The 23,369-nt window shown below is 43.6% G+C and overlaps 1 protein-coding gene across 1 annotated transcript in view; it reads right to left on the reverse strand.

Moving 5' to 3' along the window:
* tmem38a (transmembrane protein 38A) overlaps window positions 1-23,098 on the reverse strand; it is a 50,252-nt gene extending 27,154 nt beyond the window's left edge. The window contains exon 1 of the mRNA XM_041203809.1: window positions 22,642-23,098. Coding sequence (XP_041059743.1) covers window positions 22,642-22,765 — 124 coding nt within the window. The 5' untranslated portion in view covers window positions 22,766-23,098. The remainder of the gene's footprint in view (window positions 1-22,641) is intronic.
* Between the last annotated feature and the right edge of the window lie 271 nt (window positions 23,099-23,369).

Raw genomic sequence — 23,369 nt, forward strand, 5'->3', positions numbered from 1 at the left:
TCACTGTTTCTGAGATTGGAATCACTAAAAATAAATTGCTATGTGTTGCTATTTCAAGCACTCAGGGAGGGAAAATTTACCTGAAGTTTAAGGGAATAATCAATTTTTCACTTAAAAGGAATTGGTGGAACTAGGTGGGGTTCTTATGTATCATGGCCTTGATGCTTGCAGTGCCTGAATGTGAGAGGACACTGATGTTGATGCATCTGTCCTTCCACCACTGCCTGCGGAAGAATGGGAAGACAGATGCACCAACATCAGTGTCCTCTCACAAGTAGGCACCACAAGCATCGAGGCTATGATCATTCGCCATCAGCTCAGTTGGGTTGGTCATATAATTCGAATGTCAGGTAGAAGCTCCCAAAGCAGGTCTTCATCTTCCAACTCAGTTCGACACACCAAAGGAAAGTGCTTCAAGGATGTGCTGAAAGCCAACATGAAGAAATACAGCATTGACATTAACTCCTGGGAGATCATGGCTTTGGACCAAACCAGATGGTGGTAGAGTCTGTGGGAAGGATCCCAGCATTTTGAGATGCAACAACAACAAAATGAAGAAGAAAAGCAAAGCAGCGAAAAAAACACACCATGCCCCGAACTGATAATACACAACCAGACATCCCACATGACAACAAATGCCCTATATTCTATAAAGGCTGCAGATCCCAAATTGGCCTCATCAGCCATCTTCCAACTCATGGAAGACAATCATCCTCACTAGTGTGGGATAGCCAATAATAATAAATTTTCAAGTAATAAAGTTTCTTTTGAGGAGAAATAAAATTGAACATTGACAAAAGCCCAAGCTACTGAATTTGGGATAATTTTCAAATGATCAAAATGTCAGGTTCAACATAATTGTTATTTTTAGGACAGAAAACGTCATCCAAAATAAAAAAAAACAAAATTTGTAACTGGGACCACATGGAAATGTTTAACTTATATTTTGTATTGGACAGTAAAGTTCCTCCAGGGTTCATGAATGAGATAGAATGATAATTAATGTGATGCCCAACTGAGGATAGAGGGTAGGTACAGGAAGAACACAGCACCAAATGAGAATTAGGATAATTGGAACTTATTAACCTGGTAACCAAGTACAATTCTAGTGAAAGTCTGGAAAGTGTTGATTAGAAAAGTAATTTTGATAGCTTTCTCTTGAAGATTTCTGAATCCTTGCCAATGAACATTTTAAGAAAACTGCATTTGATATCCTGGCCATTACCCAAGGCATCGGGACCATGCAAGGGAGATAAGAAAAGATCTCAGGTGAGATACCCCTCCAATCTTTTGCATCAAATGGCACATGTGGCATTATATTGAGATAGCACTCTGTGTACAGATGTGATTTGTTAGATGTAAAACAAATAACGTGCAGTTATGCATGGTGAATCTGCACTGAAGTATAGGCCTCAGACATGCTTGTCCACTTGACAACAGCATAACATAAAATAGTTAATATGGCCAGTAGGGTGGCCACTGGCTGGAATTTTCCATCCCCGTTGGGGACAGGCATCATGAACAATATGGCGAGAAGGCCAAAATTCAATTTTACGTTGTTGTGAAACCAGTTTGTGATCATCTGCTCCCTGTCAATGGCGGGTTGCCTTTCCTGCAATCCAATTTTGGGAGCATTATTTTAATGCATTTGCATCTATTTATAAGCCCTGCTCACTGGAATAATCCCCCCATGCTGAATCATCCGGGCCACGCCTACGTGTTTCACAACTGTCCATAAGCAACATGCACCTGGCAAGCTGCACTTCACTTGGGACTTAGAGATTTGTTTGCCTACCTTTCTTCGGTCAGCACTCACAGTCATTAGCGCCAGGTTTCACAGGCAGCGCCCTATCACTTTTAGGGGGGGTTCACGGACAGGTGTCTACCTACTGGACCAGCTTTAAGGCAGGGGTGGCTTTTCAACAGTTGCAGGGCTAGGGCCTGCTTGGGGAAGGGGGAGAAGTAGCTTCAGGCAAGGGAAGAGGCTGCAGGCTGAGGGCTGTACTCAAAAAGGGGTGTATCCCAGAGTGTGCGCGGGGGCACATGTTGCTCTGCACAAGTGGCCTCAAGGTGGTGAGGGCTGAGGAGGCAGTCTCCAGAGGAGATGATGATGTGAGGGTTTGTGTGAGAGAGTGAATGATGATGTCCCTTGAGCTGGCTATAAGTAAGATGCCAGTGAATCTGTGATGGCCTTGTGAGTGTGTGGGTTTTGAGTGATGAGATGGTTGCCTTATGCTGCACATAAGAGGTCAGCCATCCATTTTCTACACTGGATGACTGACCTCTTGTGTGCAGCATTGGCACTGACCACCTCTGCCACTGCCTCCCAAGCCAGAATGGTGAGACTGATGGGCATCCTACAGCCAGAGCTGGGGTAGAGGACATCGCAGCAGGCTCCATGGTGTTCAGAAGGCATCCCAGGGATTTTTCACTAAATCAGGGGATTGCACTCTTCTTGGCTTTTGGAGCCAGGTCTTCACCAGTGCCCTCCTGGGCTGCAAGCATTGAGAAGTGTGCACACAGCTGCAGTCACTAGCCCTCAATTTTCTTAATCCTGATTCCATATTCTCCTTTAATTTTACTCCTTTTGACAGCTACCAGTGTGTTTAATTCTCTCCTGATTATGTTAAAGTTGATTTTTCTGTGGCATATGTACCAATGCCTTGATGATTTAAAATGTTGGGCGCAATTGTCCCAGATTTGCACGAAGTGCAGTAACAGGCGAGGAAAAAGGATGTTTTACCTGTTGATTGCAATGGCGGCTTTTAGCGCCTTATTGTCCCATTCCACATCATTAATTATGTAGACACAGGAAACACGCCATCTCGCTGGTAACAGTGTGGCAGGCAAATCGGACACCAGTAAAAGTGTCACTTCTCAACAAAGTGCTTGTGACTCCTTGACCCTTTTGGGTAATCTGCGACCCTTGATCAAATCTTAAAACACTTTTGGTTACTCTATCATAGAACACATTCAGGTTAGTCAAACATGATTTACCATTAACAAATCCATGTAGGCTGTCCCTTATTAATCTATGCTACCCCCAGTGAGAATTAACTGTATCCTTAACAATGGTCTCTAGTAGTTTGCCCACCAGTGACTGCTTGCTCTGTGGTTACCAGGTTTTTCCCTCTGCCCTTTTTGACCAGGGGTATAACATTTGCAAACCTCCTGTCCTCTGCCACTCCTATAACCAGGGAGATTGTGGTCAGAGCTTCGATCTCCATCATTGGTTCTGACATTACAACAGTGACCACACTTCCAAAGTACTTCATTGATTGTAAACCACTTTGGGAGAGGTTGGAAAAGGTGCTGTATGAATGCAAGTCTTTCTTTCTCTCTTCCTTCAGAAAGGTTATGATTTCAAGCCTATCATTCTACATGTGGCAAGTCTCACCAGATCTCCTAGAGAGCAAGAAGTTCTGAGCAGAAACAAATCCTTTATGTTAGTATTGGTGGGATTCTAGGAATAGGATACCTGCCACGTCTTAGTCCAGGAACAGCATGTGACACTTTGGCTGGGAAACTTGTAAAGAAGCGATTTGATAACTTATAAGAAAATTATTGATTTGACTTTTGAGGTTAGAGGTAATCGCACATGGATGAATGATCAGAATTAAATAAAAATTATAAAGCATCAATAACTCATGTAAAATCTGAGACAAAGCTGTAAGTGAAAGCAGTTTTAAATTTCACTTCATAATCGTTGGGTTCATTTGGGTAGTAATATAGTCAGTGCAATTATGTTATTTCTGTATACTGCAGGCTTTTGCATATCTGAAGGGGATTGCAAGTGATACAAAACTTGTGATGCTGTGAATGCAATTTAATGTAGTCAAACGTGAAAGCCTAATTATATCACTGCTTATTTGGAATCATTTACACTTCCCCATCGACACGTCCAACACCATTCAAAGGAGCCCATGTATTTTCTCATCTTGAAGATTGAAACTATTTAACTGCTCCCCTCTTAACACCCTGCCCTGAACTCTTCCCAGCAATCCCATATCCAGCTTTACTCCGTTTCTTCCTTTCCCCAACCATCATTAGCATCTGACTCAGGTCTTCACCAGGCTGATTTACATGAGCTTTACCTCTTGTGCACTTGTTCCCCACTCAGCCCAACAATTATCACATAGCTACCCTCCCTCAGCTTAATGTCTGCCGACTCTCAGTCACCTCACTTCAGACTGTGTCCTCCCTCAGCCCAGTGATTACCATTATTCATAACCAGCAATCTGTTTCTGATGGTGCCCTAGTTAAAGTCATGAATTGTATTTTCCGTAACTGCAACCAGAGTGCAACATTTCACCCTCATCCCCCTTGGCCTTTCCATTGTGTTTGACACTTTATCCTCCTACACATCTGTGACCTTTCTCTGTGTCATAGCCCTAGTTTGTTACTTCCCCTACCTGTTCCAACACATTTCTTAGAGTGGCTTCTTCTCCTGTTCCCACAGATATTCAGGGGACCCTGAGGCCTCTACCTTTGGTCCTTTCTTTTCCTCATTTACATCATGCTCCTTGGCAACCTCATGGAGTCAATTTTCACATATATGCTGACCAGCCTTGACTCCTCAACCACTATTGTGCTGTCTAACTGGTGATATGAATTTGAGGCCTGCAAAAGAGGAAATTGCTTCAACTCGACAGCCAGAAAACTGAAACCTTCCTGTTTGGCTCATACATCTTAGTCTTCAATTCCTTCCCTCTCTCTTTGGCAATTTCCTCAGTTTTAATCAAACATTCCAAAGCCTCAGTGTCCTGTTTTATCCTCAACTGTTAGACTGCCTATCTTAGACACTACCAACATTGTCTGTTTCTGCCTCAGCAACGTTGCCTATTTTTACACATTTGTTTTCTGAAGTGTCAATTATTGCAGCACTCGCTCTTACAAACCTCCCGAATTCTGGCCTTCACAAATTGCAACATACCCATAACCTGCCATCTGCACCTTAACCAACACTAAATTCCCAGTCTGCTCACCTATTGTCCCTTCCCTCACCAACACTCATTGACTCTCTGTCCCCTAATATACTGATTTCAAAATCTTTGTCCTCATCTACAAGTCTCTCTTTGCCATGTGCCTCCATAGCTCTTCAAATTCACCAACTAATTTAAACCCACACTTCCATGAGGGACTAAGACCTCACCCTATATATCTATTTTATGAAATATACAGAGATATACTCATTGCTATCTCTAAAAATCTCAATCTGGGACAAATACCTAAAATGGCTGAATCTATGTCTGCTTGTGACTCCGAACAAAGGAAGCTACCTGGCAGTATATCAGGGAAGCTTGCACAACATTATTCCTGAAGAGCCACGAACGACCCCCTGTGGACTGCACAGACAAAATTCAAAGAGAGCTTTACAAAGGCCATCTGCATTTCATAATCCAGGCTGGTTAGACAAGGGGCCCCGCAACCTTCCTTTCAATTCTTAATGGTCACACATTTAACAATCTTGAGGGACAAGGTGAGGTACACAAATCCGTTATCAAAGACAGTGTGGAGAGGTGGGAGTCATGTGATACGGGCCTCTGGTTTGTGGAACCAGTGATTTGCCTTATTGAACTGCAAAGTCTCAATCTGTTTTTTTACCATCTGAATAGCAGTCTCATAGACAAGGAGATCTGGTCCAGGGTGACACCCAGCTCCATCTATCCTGCTTCTGCTGGAAATTCTGTATCATTGCCTACAAGACTGATATATCCCTGCATGCCTACCTCATTGTGTGAAGTCAATACCACCAGAAAAGTGAATTATCCTGCATCGCTTTACAGCCCGCCGAACTCTGTGAAGGAATACCTCATTGGACTTTGATTCTGAACTCTGGAACCCACTTGAAACAATATTTATTTTCTCTGTGGTCTCTGCACTGTAAATCTTTCTTTTCTCTATCCCTCTTTTACTGTATGAATGCAAAGGAAGCAATGCTGTGACCTGCATCTCGTGTTTGAGTGTTTGAAAATAAACTAACCCTTTGAGTTCATCCTATCTCAAGTTTGCTGTGGGGTTATTAATAGAAAATTGGATTGCACCAAAACTGAGGGGTTCAAAATACGCCACCACTTGTATAGAGGGAAACAAATCAAAACGCCTTTCTGTTTACAAATGGGTGGTAAGAGAAATTAATGCTGTTTAAAGTAAACCCCTTCCTGTCTGTAACACTTCCCTCTTCCAACTGGCTGATTTTGCATTCCCCATGTTTAGCTCCAGACCTATTTTGGCCCCAACATCTGGAATGCTCATTATGCTTCCTTTGTTCCTCCTTAAAAGCCTCCTCAAAATATATTTCTTCAATCTTCCCTTCACAGGTGCCAGTCTTCAGCCAATTCGATTCACTCTATGTGATATAAGGAAATGGCTGAAGGCATGGGATACCGCAAAGGCTATGGGCCCTTACAATATTCCAGCAATAGTACTGAAGACTTTTGCTCCAGAACTTGCCGCGCCCCTAGCCAAGCTGTTCAGTATAGCTACAACACTGGCATCTACCCGGCAATGTGGAAAATTGACTAGGGATTCCCTGTACACAAAAAGCTGGACAGATATAACATGGCCAATTACTGCCCCATCAGTCTACTCTCAATCATCAATAAAGTGATGGAAGGGGTCATCAATAGTTCTATCAAGTGGCACTTGCTTAACAATAACCTGCTCACTGACGTTTATTTTGGGTTCCGTCAGGGTCACTCAGCTCCTGACCTCATTACACCCTTGGTTCAACATGAACAAAAGAGCTGAGATGAGAGTGACTGCCCTTGACATCAAGGCAGCATTTGACCAAGTGTCACACCAAGAAGCCCTAGCAAAACTGGAGTCAATGGGAATCGAGGGGGGGGAACTCTCCGCTAGTTGGAGTCATATCTAGCACAAAGGAAAGTGGTTATGGTTGCTGGAGGTCAATCATCTCAGTTTCAGGACAGCATTGCAAGAGTTCCTCAGGGCAGCATCCTACGCCCAACCATCTTCAGCTGATTCCTTCCATCATAAGGCCAGAAGTGGGGATGTTCACTGATGATTGCACCATTCACAACTCCTCAGATACTGAAACAGTTCATGTGCAAATTCAGCAAGACCTGGACAATTTCCAGGCTTGGGCTGACAAGAGGAAACTAACATTCACACCACATTAGTGCCAGGCAATGACCATCTCCAACAAGAGAGAATCTAACCATTGCCCCTTGACATTCAATGGCATCACCATCAACATCCTGGGGGTTATCATTGACCAGAAACTGAACTGGACTAGCCATATAAATACTGTGGCTGGTCAGAGGCTAGGAATCCTGTGACAAATAACTCATCTCCTGACTCCCCACCTACAAGGCATAAGTCAGGAGTGCGATGGAATACCCTCCACTTGCCTGGATGAGTATAGCTCCAGCAACACTCAAGAAGCATGACACATAACAAGACAAAGCAGCCCACTTGATTGGGACCCTATCCGCAAACATTCACTCCTGCCACAGCTGATGCACAGTGACAGCAGTATGTACCATATACAAGATGCACTGCAGGAACTCATCAAACCACCTTAGACAGCACATTTCAAACCCACAACCACTACCATCTAGAAGGACAAGTACAGCAGACACATGGGAGCTCTAACACCTGAAAGCCAATCACCATCCTGATGTGGAAATATATCACTGTTCTTTCACTGTCGCTGGGTCAAAATTCTGGAACTCCCTCCCTAACAGCACTGTAGGTGTACCTATGCCACTGGAACTGCAGCAGTTCAAGAAGGCAGCTCACCACCACGTTCTCAAGGGCAATTAATGCTGGCCTTGCCAGTGTCACCCGCATCCCATGAATGAATTTTTTAAAAATTCACCCAGTCACACAGGATTGGTTAATAACCTTAAGCACAGGTTAATTATGGATCACAATTCTTGTGAGAAATATGGTAAATGTGACAGTGTAACATCAGAGTTCGTTTGAGGGTGCAGGGGAATATGCCATACCCCTTATTGCAAAACTGTGCCATGCCACACTCTTCACTGCAGCATTCTCTGAAGTGCCACATCCCTCATGAGAACACTTAGATACACAGATAATTTATATTATGGCTTCCACACAAATTTCTTATACCTCAGTTATATTGAGCAATGTAGTACATCAGTATTGTACCGAGCATGAGTGATTTCAGAGTGCAGCATATCAAAGAGTTATGCAAAGAGGGGTGAGGTATCAGAATTATAACGAGGGATATGATACATCATATAAAGGCCTATTGTACATCAGAATATTAGTGCAAGGCATGTCATTTATCAGTGTTATGTCGTAATTGGTGTGGAAGAAAGACAGGCATTTATATGCCTAGTTATTTTTGACAGATTAAAAGTATTTCGAATGCTTTATAGAGAAGAGTTATACTGGTTTGGTATATCAGAATGCTGGGTGAGGCATATACTGTATTGAGTAGTGTGATATAGTGCATTAGTGTGTCATTAGTGTGTCATTGGGAGAATAAAAAGGCTGCTGTACTTTAAGCAGAAGCTTCCAACAAAAATAACTTGTTGGTAGTTATGCTTCCAAGTAACTCGGATTCTGAAGAAATGATTGCAGAATCATTAATTATGTCATAGAAAAATGATAAAATAACGGATAGACATGAGAACTTGGGTTCAGGTCTCCCATTATATGCTATAGAAGCTAGAGTTGAAAAGGTGACAGAATGAAGTTCCATTTGTCCAACGTAGTGTTTCCAAATTGGTCTACAATAAAACAAAATTGTTTTATAGGATTCTATTTGATGTTGTATCATTCACAAAGCTGTACTGAACTCCCATTTAATATACAAATATTCATTATTATTTGAATGTTAACATTATTTTTTAAATCTTTGCCCAACACATGAAAAACTTGTTAGGTATTTCCTTCTAAGGGTTAGATCTCCATCACAGTCTTGTTACTAATAAAAAAATTTATTATTGATTTAATTCTAATGGATCTCAATGTACTCAAAGCTGAGGAGTTAATCTTCCAGAGCAGCTGCTCTCAGTTTGGTCCAGTATAGAATGATGAGGCTGCAGTTCATGTGTAAGAGATATTAGGATTCTCAAAATATCGTGACATGATCACTTCCAACCCCCTCGACCTGAACGCTCCCTGCCTCCAACAGGCTATCACCTGCTATAAACATTTACCCAACTCGTCATCATGTCAGACTGAATATACAAATCATAAGCAACACACACCTAGTTTATATGAGGACCAAAAATTGAGATGCTATGCAATGAGGCAGAGTTTGTCATGTAAAATAGCTTCTGAAGTCCTCAAATGCATCCAATTTGCAGACTGAGATATATGGATATATACTGTTTAACAGATTTAATAGTTTGAGATAATGGTGGAGATTTTTAACCTAAATGGGCAGTAAGAATCAATTGACTTCAATGGAGAATAAAATTGTATGGGTGTAAAATCAGTGTTAAAACCTAATCCCATCAGCTTCTGAATGGGCCCAAGTCAAAATACAAGGTTTGTTATAAAGAATCTAACTGTCTAACACTTTCAGTGCGCCTGCTCTGTATGTTTTGGCTAAATAGAGCCCATTTGAAAGAAGGCGGCTCAGTTCGTAAGAAGGCAAAAGTTTAAAATGTTTTATTTTTACTGAATTTATAAATTTGGTTTGAATGCTCATTGATGTATGAATTTATACCACAATGGAAGGGAGGGGGTTGATTCAGCATTGAATCAATCACTTTGAGTGCGACCAGTATTAGGTGGAAACCAGAGTAGGGCAAGGGCGGCAGGTACCTGCCTGAGGCGCATTACTGATAAATTTGGATATTTATGAAAAGGCATCAGCTTTTATTGTTACATTTCTAGTTCTAACTCAATATTACCAGATATTTTAAAATCACTTCCACTGGGTATCAGACCTGGTATTTTAACCTCTTTGTTACTAGTCTTGTACCATAACCACAGTTTTGAAGAAGTAATATTGGACTCAAAATGTTAATTCTATTTCTCTCTCTCCACAGATGCTGCCAGACCAGCTGAGTTTTTCTGTTTTTATACCATAATCACTAGACTGTCATACTTATGGCTGTTCCTATTGTAGATAAGCAGAGGGAGGGGCAATTTTTCATTGGAAGTCAGTTTGAATTTAGGTTTGGGTTTGAATTCACCACAGTTTCAAAAAAAAGGATCAGTATCATTCTTACATGTGGTTTCAAAGTCATGACAAAATTTATCAGAGAAATATTTTCCTTGCTTTGTTCTGATGAAAGATCTTGTTTCTGTCTTCACAGATGCAGTCTGACTTCCTAAGTAACTCTTTCAAGTATAAACACATTTCCATCTGTTTCAGATGAAGTTACATTGTTTCATAGTTTGCCATTGTGAGATTTGAACTCTTGATGTTGGGGTTACAAACCCAATACCATATCCACTTGGCTATTTAGGCCAAGCCTTAACTGCCTAACTACTTCCAGCATTTTCTATTTGTATATAATTGTTTGTCTTGATTTGTTTTCATTAAAGATCACATGGTACAAAAAAAATGGGCTGGAAGCCCATTTAGCCCATTTTTTCCACAGACAGTGCACAACGAGCTCTATCATAGGCTCTTCTGAGGGAGGCTAAATAATAACCGATAAACTTTCAAAAAGGCAAAACTGAAATTTCTCCATCATTTTTAAAAATAAGAGTAGGAACTACAAGATATAACACTTATTTAGACCTTATTGATGGCCATTCACAGATGGTATACTCTTGGTTAAAAAGAATTCACATAACTGTAAACATAATAGCTTTTGACAGGAACCTATTCCATTAGTAGAGAAACAATTTTCTTCATTGGTAATTGGCAAAAGAAACAATGGCAACATGAGGAAAATCATTTTTACGCAGCCAGTGGTTAGGATCTGGACTGCACTTCCTGAGAGTGGTGAAGGCAGGTTCAATTGAGGCATTTAAGAGGAAATTGGATTATTATATGAAAAAAAGAATGTGCAGAGCCATGGAGAGAAGGTGGGGTGAATTGTTCCTTCAGAGAACCAGCACAGACATGATGGGCTGAATAGCCACCTTCTGTAGTGTAACCATTCTATGATTATCAAACTGAAGAGTCTTCTTTTAATATGAAAGGGCTTGAAGCCTCTGGACTTTGGATAGAACCTCCATAAGTGGCTTTCCATATTGTGGCTTTCTCCAGAACCAGAGTATTTTCACATCTAACATTCTTCATTTCTAAATCTATACTTTTCTAACTACACTATATAGTTTACATAACACAATATCTACTGTCCAAGTTGCCAGCAGGCAAAGAGAGACACATATACATAAGGTGCAGTTTTAATCCTGCTGGCCTGTTCCGAAACCATTTGCAACACACTCCATTTTAATTGCTGAATTTGGCTTTTAAGATCTCAATAAACACACTGCAATGCTCAGGACACTGCTTCCCAATGTTGCCACAGTTGCATTAACTGGAACTTGTTTCATCATAACCACTTCTTCAATCACAAGGGCTTTCTTTCACTGAATGTTCAGCTGGTGTGTGACCATCACAAATGCATCCTGCAGGTCTACGCACAGTTCCCAGGTAATGTCCATGACTCCTATATTCTCAATAGGCTTCAGATCGCTGACATCTTCCAGGGTACACAGAGGCTGGAGGGTTGGCTCCTTGGGGACAAGAGCTACCGGCAGAAGACATGGCTGATGACACCCTGCGGTGGCCTCAGAGTGCAGCAGAGCGAAGGTACAACGAGACTCATGCTGCAACTCGCACCTTGGTGGAGCAAACCATCGGGATGCTGAAAATGAGGTTCCAATGCCTGGACCGGTCTGGCGGAGCCCTGCAATACAGTCCGCAGAGGGTGTCACGCATCATCGTCACCTGCTGTGCTCTTTACAACCAGGCACTGCAAAAGGGAGAGGAGCTGGAGCAACTGGATGTCTCCTCCAATGAGAGGGTATCGATGGGGATGAGGGTGAAGAGGACCTCGAAGGCGAGGATGACGGCGATGAGGCCATTGCACTGGTCAGATAAGGCAGGCGCGTTCGAATGACCCTCATTGCTTCTAGATTTGTGGAGGATGATGATGACATGCAGTGAGGAGACATCATAGATCCTCTCATTGCATCTGTGAATGTTTGACTCCAGTCTGGCTGATGGCATTGCACATTCCCTCTGTGATAAGGCTCCTGTCATGGAGACGCAGCAGATGCCCTGATTGTCACTAGATTCCAGGAGGATGATGATGTTATGTAATAAGGACACTCCACAGATCTTCACATAGCGTCTGTGAATGTCTGACTCCTATCTGGCTGAGGGCAGCTCATTTGCACTCTGTGATCAGGGTCATATCATGGCGACGTAGTCGTGAAACTTTAAATGCACCTGATCCTTGGTCAGCCTTCAGCACCTGACCCCATCAGGGGCACAGCGTCACTGGTCACAGGTGCAGAAGAGATGGGGGGGGCCAGCCCCACCTTAAAGGTGCTGAGTGCACTCAGAGAGAATGACGGAACTCTGTGACGCCTGCCCACGACATTCTGGCAGCAATGACAAACATCATCGAGGTGCAGGCATCAGTAATGTGTCCAATGACTGTGAAGCCGGACCATAACTTTAATCTGAGGTTTACACGCTGCTCAGGGAAGAGGCCCTGGATGAGACACCTGCCTTTATCTCGTGCAGGAACCAAGGTTTCACGTCAAAGTGACAAGAACACTGCTCATCACAACAAGGAGCCATAGGCAAAGAGATATTCTTGGCAGTTTATTGACAATAGTAAACATTATGTACAAGTGATTAACACCCAGGCCCATGCTGTGGAATTACATCTTCTTAACCTTCCTAACACTGCCGCTACATCTTGGTGCTCCTCCAATCTCCACAGCAGAGGTGGAGGCAGCCTGCTGACTGCTATGCCCTGTCTGTGATGATCTTGATGGTTGACTTCTGGAGGACCAAGACCTGCTTTTGGGGTCCTGCTGTGCAACAGTGGCACCGTCCTCAGGCTGTGGAGCTGGAGCTGCTTGGAATCATAGGAAGAGGGGATTTGGAAGAGTTTGACACTCCCAGAGTCACCTGGGTGGGTGGCCTGGGATGTGCACGTGCTGATCCTCCTCACTATGGGCGCCAGTCAGTCCCTAGCTGACTCATTGAGGAGAAGGGGGAGCTGGAGTGAGATCGAGCTGCCTCACACCCCTCTCACACTGACACTGTTGGAGGCCAACTATGATGTCAGCGACGGAGTTCAGCCCGCGCAGCAGTGTGGATCAAGGTCTCCATCCTACCAGTGTCGACATTGGTGCATTGGTATGCGAATGCTGTCGCCTCAGACTGAAGGCAGATGGACTCCTCCATCGTGCCTTGCAATCTGAGGAGTGCAGCAGACATCCTTTCCTGATGTTCCTGAGCTTGCCTTTGCAGCTCCAGCGACTGAGGTCTAACCGAGTCCAGAGGCTCCTCATCTGACTCGGACTCAGCAGATTTGACCTCCAGGAGTCCTCCAACTGCCAGAAACCTGGGAAATCCCAGCCAGCGCCTGTTGTGGATCAGACAGTGCGATGTGCTCACCAGATTGTGACCCAGTGGCTACTCTAAAGCTAAGTCCCACCGAAGTGTCTGTCTCTGCGCTGGTGGAGGGAGTTGGTAAGTGCTGTAATGGGTCTTCAATTGGGATTTCAGCAGATTCCTCTTCTAAGGTTTCTTTGGGGCTTGAGTTGAGAATTTGGGTCATGGACTCCCCCAGATGTTTCCCAGATATGCCTGCAAAAGCAAGGAGAGATAATTAGTGCATGGCAGTGGCCTGTGAAACAGGACACATCACTCACAGCATGGTTGTCTGGTGGATGTTGCACTGCTGGATCCTCACTTGGCTGAGCACCGCTGACCTCTTTGTCAGCATAGGAACAGTCCAGATCTTCACTGGCCAGCTGGATGACTCTATTTTCAAAGTCTGTTAGCATCTTGATGTCGGGCATTCCTCCACCAGTCTGTGACCTCTCCCCCTTGTTGTGTTGCAGCTTGTCCTGCATGAATACAGAAGGAGATAGCGTAGGCAGGACGCCTGCCGGGTCAAATGATAAGTATGCCTGGCATGTGTGGGTGTCGAGTAGTCCCATGGACGGGATGAGGACAATGAAGGGGTGTGTGTGAGAGAGTGAATGGTGATGTCCCTTGAATTGGCAGTGAGTGAGAACCCTTTGGATGTGTGATGGGTTTGTGAGTGTGTGAGCTGGAAGCATTGAGAGGTGTGCAAGTGGCGGGTCAGTGGAAGAAAGTGGCGAGGTGACAGCATGGCGGGTGAATCGAAGGCTGCCTGTCATTGAAACAGCGTGTTTCCCGGGAATGTATGATTAATGAGGCGGGATTGGGGCGATATGGCGTGAAAAGCCGCCATTGTGACCAGCAGGTAAAATGTGCTTTTTCCCGCCCACTACCTCACAGTGCAAACCTGGGCCGATTCCTTCCATTGTGGTTGATACTAAAAACTCCCCAATCAGCAAACTAGAAAGGCAAAGGAATGATTTGACTTCAAATCCTAGAAGGTACAGCACAGAAGGAGGCCATTCAACCCCTTGTGTGTATGTTGGCTCTTTGGAAGGGCTATCTAATTAGTCCTATCTCCTGCTGTTTCAACACAGCCCTGCAATTTCCTCCTTTTAAAGTATAAACAAGCTGCTTTTTACTGGTTTTTTTTTGGACTTTGCCGTGTTTCCAAGTGTCCACAAGTGAATGTACACAAAGGAAAGTAGGAAAACAATGACATTCTGATACTTTGGTAGGCACCAAGCTAGTATTTTCACATTGTCTGGAACAGCTGCAGCCACATGTGCCATCTACGGCCATGAAGACTGCTTGTCAGTGATATCAGATTGTTTTCAGGGAGGATGCTGAATGTTCTGTTTCATGCAATAAAGTTCTCTTTTTAAGATCAATACCACCTCTTACTGGACTATTAATGAAACACTGTGAAGTAGGGGACAAAGGAGGGGAGAGTGAGCAATAGACACCCACTTGTTCTCCCATGTAACATCAGAAAATGAGGATCCAGGATAACTTGCTCTTTTCAAAGGCCATATACAATCTGCTGGTTTCTACCTAGCCATTTTATCTCTTCTGTGGCGATTCTGCAAAAAAATTGATCCCCAAAACTCTTAGAGTATCTATCCATCTACACTTCCACTGTTCAACCATGACCAACTTCCTTCTAAACAATCTATTCTTTCCTGTCCCTGTGGAGATACTATTGCATTCACTGGAATATTTGTTCAGATCGGTCTATATTTGTACCTATGACCTTATAACCTACCTCAATTAGATATTTATCCATTTCTTTTTGAAAACAATCAACACAATATTTACTGCTTTCCTGTTCTGTATATCCACTAGATCACAATTGGTAATTACGGTTGAGGAAGGCCCATCTTATCCATTCATCAAGAAAGAACCACATAAAACTCTACCTTCCACTTCAGGCCTCAGTAGCCTCTGGCAAAACACCATTCATAAAGTTTTCAAGCATGCAACTGCAACACAAAAACTGACTTCCAAGTTCCCAGTAACCAGCAGTTTTGAAGTATAACACCCTCTTAAAGGAACAATTGAGAGACAACAATAAATGTGCAGGTGATCCTGATTATAAATTTTAGAATTAGGGGCAACTCGGTATCATAAGCTTGTCCTTTAAATAGTACTTAAATACAAAATTTAGCCTTGACTTTAGCCTTGCCTCTGAGTCAAAGATCATGGGTGGTACTTAACAGAGGCGACTGGGATCTCGCCTGCCAGTTGGAGAGACAGCGAGAGTCCCATGTCACCTTTTTTGGAGAAGGCCTGCTGTATTGAGTGGCAATCAGGCACTTAGCTGGGCAGTGACAGGATCAAGTACCCAGGGGTTGGGATCCTGCCCCTTGAGAGCTGCCAGTCAATCAGAGGCTGGCAGCTGTGCATTGTTCAGGGAAACAGTGGCTGCTGTCGGCAATGCACCCACCCAAGACCTAGGACTGACAAAGGATCCGGGCCACAGGTGAGCAGTGGCAGGATGGTGGTTGTGGAGGAATGGGGTAGAGGTGGTCCCAGAAAGAGTAGGATGTGGCTCTCAGCCAGCCTCGCCCTTCTCAATGCCAGACTCCTTGATCAAGCACTGAGTGCCTTTGAAAGAGGGACCCAGCCTCCCCAACCTTGGAAGCCCACAAGCAACTTCACCAGGGTTTGCTATTTGGGCTTCCAGTGTGGCAAGTCCCCACCCACCACTGGGTGAGTAGCAGGAGCAGCAAGATGAGGCCTTTAAGTGGGCATTAACTGCCCACTTAGGATCCTTAATTGGTAGTGGGGCAGAAAGACCAACCATGACCTTCCCATGCCTGACTTTTTAAAAGGCACCCGGACCTAATTGATCAACTGATCAACTGATTGAAGAAAGAAGATGATCCTCCAGTAACACTCTGAAGCTGAAAGATGGGCCTCCTCAAAGAGATTGATGCTGGAAGATCCACCTGATAGGTGCTTCCCCCACCCACTGCTGCATGGGTCGCTGGAGGCCTCCATCCCAAACTCTGGATGCAGCCCAGGCTTTCTTAAGGTAAGTGCTGACAACGCCACGTTGGTCCGGGCGTGTTCTGGATTGGCATAATTTCCTGCTGGTGGGGCAGACAATTGGGGGGTGGGGGCAGTTCTGGTTAGGCCATCATCTGCATCCCATCGGTTTCACACCGGTATCTGGTGGTACTTGTGACCTGTCATGGTGGACGAAAGCAGAAGATCTCCCTGTCATTTTACGCCAGCGTGAAACCGACTTTTGCAGTTCCCACCTCATTGTTCCCCACCCTCCCCCAAGTGAACGGGCTTTGTGGAGTCAGGAGGTGAGTTACTCGCCGCAGGATTCCTAGCCTCTGACCTGCTCTTGTAGCCACATTATTTATATGGCTAGTCCAGTTCAGTTTCTGGTCAATGGTAACCCCCAGGATGACACACCCGCCCTGCATCAATCAACATCATCACATCAGATTGACTGGACATTTACTTCTTTGCTGTTTTTGGGACCTTGCTGTGAAAATTGACTACTGTTTCTATTAAGAGTGTGTGAGAGATGCAATATAAAAACAATTCCTTTCCTATTTAAAAAACACAATTCACCTCTAAACATTTCCAAGCTGACTGGTCTCTGCATCATGGTGTTGCAGCTGCAACCTTCATTAGCTTAGCAATAATTAAAATGTTATGACCTCATCAATTTATCAACAAACTATGTTGCAGCATTATACTAGCTCACAATATTACTCTGCCCGTCCACCAAGTGCATTTGTGCACCCGCCTTCAGCCACCTCCTCCAACATGCTTCATCTGATGTAAAGCTCATACAATTAAAGAGGCTTGCTCATTGCAATGATTTCAAGCACGAAGTTAGGAGACTTTGAAAGCACTGACTCATTACTAGTTGTTCTTTGATTTAAGTTTGGGTCTGAGTGTTAGTGGATTCCATTTGCACAGAACAGCTGTGTAAATATCAGTGGAGGCTGGGGGCTGAAATTACATGCTTTCATAGGAATTGTGTTAATGCCTCAGCTACACCAGTTCAGTTCAACCTTTCATCTGACAGTGTTGAACATTATGGCCTGAATTTTTCGGTGATCGGGCGCATGTAATCGGCGGGCCCGGGAGTGGCTGGGAAACGGACCCCTGACCGCAATCGGCCCCCGACCGCGATTTCATGCTGGCTGGCAAATTAACGCACACTGAAAAGCTCAGCGCTGCCGGGGTGGGGGCAGAAAGAGGACAAGCAACGACATCACCACAAGCGCAGGTGAGCGCTGCAAGAGAGCTCCCTGAAGACAGACAGCTGCAGGGAGCTGCAGACCTGCAAATAATGAAATAAAGCTGTAAAAAGTTGCAAAAAAAATGCCCATGCATCACAATCAAGCACCTAAAAGCATACCTCATAAAAATGCCATCCACAGATATTTATTTTTATTTTATTTCCTAATGGAAATTTCATCCTGCTCTTGGATGATGTTTGATGAAAAATGTGAAGGCAGCCTGGCCGATTCGCCCGTCTGCCAACCATAAGGTTGGATGGGCCATGAAAAATCGCAGACAATTGCACTGTTAATGGACTTAATTGCTCGTATAATTGTCAGCAGGCATGCTTCCAACTCCTGCAAACGCCCGCCGAATGAAATATTGCACGAGTGTGCGATGAATTCGGGAGACTCGCCCGGCATCATCTCGCATGATTTTACGCCTGATCGGGTCAGGCGTGTACCCGCCCACGGAATGTAAAATTCTAAACCAAAAAATCTGTAAGAAAGCTAATATAGACCATGGTTCACATTGCATAGACTTTAAGCAATCAACATGGCTGGAATTTGGCTTGCACTGTGAACTGCACCATGATATTCTTATATACTCACTGTTCCTCAGTATGGGTTCTGCCAGGATCACTCAGCTCCTGACCTCATTTCAGCCTTGAGTTAAACATGGACAAAAGAGCTGAACTCCAGAGGTGAGGTGAGAGTGACTGCCCTTGACACCAAGGCAGCATTTAACCAAGTGTGACATCAAAGAGCCTTAGCAAAACTGGAGTCCATGGGAATCAGGGGGAAAACTCTTTGCCGGTTGGAGTTATACCTAGCACTAAGGAAGATGGTTATGGTTGGAGGTCAATCATCTCAGTTCCAGGACATCACTGTAGAAGTTCCTCATGGTAGTGTCCTAGGCCCAACCATCTTCAGTTGCTTCCACCATAAAGATGTGGGGATGTTCGCTGATGACTGTACAATGTTCAGCACCATTCGCAACTCCTCAGACACTGAAGCAGTCCATGTCCAAATGCAGCAAGACTGGAATAATATCCAGGCTTGGGCTGACAAGTGGCAAACAAAATTCACACCACACAAGTGCCAAGCAATGACCATCTCCAACCAGAGAGAATCTAACCATTGCCTCCTTGACATTCAATGGCATTACAATCGCTGAATCTCCAACTATCAACATCCTGGGGGTTACCATTGACCAGAAACTGAACTGGACTAGCCATAAAAATAATGTGACTACAAGAGCACATCAGAGGCTAGGAATCCTGCGGCGAGTAAGTCACCTCCTGACTCCACAAAGCCTGTCCACCATTTACAAGGCACAGGTCAGGAGTGTCATGGAATACTCTTCACTTGCCTGGATGAGTGCAGCTCCAACAACACTCAAGAAACTTAACACCACCCAGGACAAAGCAGCCCGCTTCATTGACACCCCATCCGCAAACATTCACTCTCGCCACCACCGACACACAGTAGCAGCAGTGTGTACCATCTACAAGATGCACTGCAAGAATTCACCAAAGCTCCTTGGGCAGCACCTTCCAAACCCACTACAACTACCATCTAGATGGACAAGGGCAACAGACACCTGGGGACACCACCACCTGGAATTTCCCCTCTAAGCCACTCACAATTCTAACTTGGAAATATATTGGTGTTCCTTCACTATCGCAAAATCCTGGAACTCCCTCTCTAACAGCACTGTGGGTGTACCTATTCCACATGGACTGCAGCAGTTCAAGAAGGCAGCTCACCACAACCTTCTGAAGGACAATTACCACCACCTTCTGAAGGACAATTAGGGATGGGCAATAAATGTTGGTCTACATTCGATGAATGAATGAGAAAAGAGCCCATGTCCTGTTTAAATGCTGATCCAGGTGGAAAGGAGGTTTCAGTGTGTATTATTTGGGTTATAGGAGGTCAGGCGTATTTGGAGCTGGAATCATGATCTCCACTGGTTAGAAACACAACGGGAGCTAAATTTGAAGGACAATTCCAAGGACAATGGACAAAGATTAAGACATACAAACAAGTGTTGACAGAAACTGAGACAATTGATCAGACTAATAAAGAGTGGCAACCAACTAAATACATTTTTCGGAAATTACAAACTGAGAAAAGATAAAAAGGAAAGTTTTACAGTGTGTGAGTTCACACTCAGCCTTTAAAATCACACAATGAGAGAAAAGAAATTCAAGAAGGCTGGGAAAAGAATGGATTGTTATACCAATATACTGCTATCTTTGAAGACCCTTTATAGATTCAGTATAGTTGTATATTCTTCATTGGAATACGTTCAAAGAAGCAAGAACTGAGGCTGATTAAGGCTAAAGGTTAAGTTGGCAAATGGGCATTAGAGAGAGGCAGTAGCCCTATGGCTTGCATAACAGGGAGAAAATGTAAGTTGTTGGACATAGGTAATGACTTGCATTTGAAGATGAGGTCATGTCAGTTGGTTAATGCTGCTTGCTGATTTTGACAGGTGTGGAGTTCTATCCCTCAAACAGACATTAAAGGAAGTGCTTTCCTTAAGGAAGACAGGAAAATGGGAAAGGAGACTTAGCTATGCTCACCCAGCCCTACCAGCCTGTTATAGAGCAGCAACAGCAGGACTTCATTGTCACCAACTCCATTATAGGTTGATAAGGATGTAGAGAATCATTCACCCCATCATGTCTGTGCTGGCTCTTTGAAAGAGCAGTTGTGCTTAGTCCCACATCCTTCCTTTTTGTTTGTAATGCTGTAAGTTCCTTATCCTCAAGTACCTGTCCAACTCCGTTTTAAAATTATTTAAGGAATCAGCTTCTGGATCAGCACGCAAGAAGGGCAGTGGCTGTCTTACTGGACTGTGTTATCCAGAGGCCTGGACTAACAATCTGGAGATATGAGTTCAAACCCTACAACGGCAACTGGGAAATTTAAATTCAGTTAATTAAATAAATCAGAATTAAAAACCTTGTATCAGTGTGGTGACTATTGCACAACTGGATTGTTCTAAAAACCTGGCTTCTATGAAGTCCAGACCCACAACAATGTGGTTGACTCCTAACTGCCCTCTGAAGTGGCCTAGCACTCAGTTGTCTCAAGAGTAATTAATAAATGCTGGCCTTGCCAGTGATGCCTACATCCCATGAATAATGAAAAAAATAAGTTTCTGAGTAAAAACATTTCTGCTCATCTCCCCTCTAGATTATTGTCCAAATTTTGAATCTATTAGCTTTGATCCACACGACACATAGATTTTTTCACTATTTACTTTCTCAAAATGCCCCATCGTCTTGAAAAACTGTATTGGGTCACCTCTTAACCTTCTCTGTACCCAGGAGAACATTCCTAACTTTTTCAATATCTCTTCATATTTGAAGTCCCTAATCACTGGTAACATCCTGGTAAACCTCCTCTCCATGCTTTCTACTCCCTTTGCATCTTTCCTGAAGTGTGGTGCCTAGAATTGTCTACAATAATCTAGCTGAGGCTTAACCAGTGATTTATAGAGTTCTAGCATGATCTATTAGCTTTCACATTCTGTTCCTCTATTTATAAACCCAAATAATCCATATGCCATTTTGATCACCTTATTAATTTGCTACTTCACCTTTAAGAATTTGTACACATGAACATCATGGTCTCTCTGCTCATCTATACTTTTTTAAATTATGCTATCCATAGTCTTTCTATATTAGTTCTCCAGAAATGCATCACTTTACACTTAAGAGGACAAAAAGAATTGTTGGTAAGTAAAGGAAGAAAAAAGCAAATGGTTTTACATATTTAAAGTAAAGGAAGGGAAGACTTGAACAGTACTGATGCTCATTTGTATAGCAGTACAATGAAATGACCATAGAGCCTCATTCCTCTACACAATGAGTGCCTAATCTCAGCTGTGCTGACATGGAAGACCAAGAAGGAAAATGAGATCCTACTACTCTTGCACCCTCTATTAGCACTGACTCTGACAATGATCTTGAAGTGGATTGGCCATCTCTCCTCTCATATCAGTGAAAGGAAGTTTAAAATTTCAACCTCTGACCAAAAATATTCAGCTGAGCATTAAGTTGTATTTTTTCTTCCAGATTCCAAAACTGTTTTTTTATTTTCCTTTCTTGGAAATTGTGTAGCTCTGTGATATCTGAAAAGTTAAGCTTCTTACGTCTATATTAAGAGTAGCTGTGTGCCTTCATTGCCCCTACTGGGAATTAGCAGGTACAATCCAGGCAGCTGCAACTATTCTTGGACATTTCTATTTATTCTCTCCTCTTCTGACACATCAGGAGATTCCTGGAGATTCTCAGCACCACCCCCCACCCCTCCACCCCCAAAAAAATGTCATAAATACCCCCATCTCATGATAATTTGATTGGGTTTTTTAAAACAAAAGTAAGATGAAGTAATATAAATTTAATTAAATTAATTTAAATATGTTGAAATGGCAAACCCCATCAATCACTGAGATGAACATGAAAGTAGAAAGTCATTGTAAATTGTTACATGGAGATAAATCCCATTCAGGAGGTGGAAAGGGACAGAGTGCAGTACTGGACTCGCTGCACCAACACAGCGTCCGACTGATGTCCTCTAATTCTGGGACGATCGCTCGTCTTCTGATGTCGTTCTGACCAGCAACAGTCTATATATATATAGGTACAGAGTCATGCGTTTAAGGCCCCTCGCTTTTAGATTCAAGTAAAACGCCCCTTGCATTATTAAAGGCTAAAACACAACAAATTCTACACATATTGTACTTCTGGTCACAGTGGCTGTGAACGGTGCAAACATCGAAAGATATCTCTCACCCTAGCAAAACAAAACAATGCCCTCAACACAGCAATGAAAGTGAAATACACAGACCTGGTTCGTATTTCAGGTAGAGAATGGACACGATGTAATAAGCCAAGTCAAAAAGCGGGAACATGGACATCTTTGAAAAATAAAGAGCGACTTCGCTCAGGTTCAGCACCGCCAGGATATCCATACTGAGGGAATTCGGCGTCTGCAGCTTCTGCGTGTGATTCCGATAGGTGCTTTGGCCAAGTGGTTCTGAGTCTTGTCTCCAGTTCCTTGGCTTTCTGATGTATCTTTCTCTCTCTCTCTCTCTGTCTCTCTATAATCTATCTGCCTTTCCCCAGCTGCGGTTGACAGCGTAACTGCCCCAACCAGTCCCCTGGGCTATCACAAATAACCCCCTGACGTCACCCACACAGCACACAATTGCACAGCTAACGTCTAATCCAAGCCAATCAGGGAGTAAGTACTACAGCCCAGCCAGAAATTAACAACACACAAAGCCCTAAAAAGGCAGCAGAGGAAGCAGTCATCCATGGACAGCCCAGTCAGAAGCAAGGCTTGATGAAATGAATCTGTCACCCTGCATCGTCACTGGCCTCTTGGAGTTGCCTGACCTGGAGGTGTCGTCAGGACTGGGTGGTACCGGGGTGAAGCAGAAAGCAGCAGCCCGGACCCCACACAAGCAGACTTAAATCCTTTAAACCTGAATCCAAAATGCACGTCTATAAATCAAAGGCAAAATACTGTAAGTGCTGGAAATCTGAAATAAAAACGGAAAATGCTGCAAATAC

The sequence above is a fragment of the Carcharodon carcharias genome, chromosome 14 (genome assembly GCF_017639515.1).
Source record: "Carcharodon carcharias isolate sCarCar2 chromosome 14, sCarCar2.pri, whole genome shotgun sequence".
NCBI classification, from domain to species: Eukaryota; Metazoa; Chordata; class Chondrichthyes; order Lamniformes; family Lamnidae; genus Carcharodon; species Carcharodon carcharias.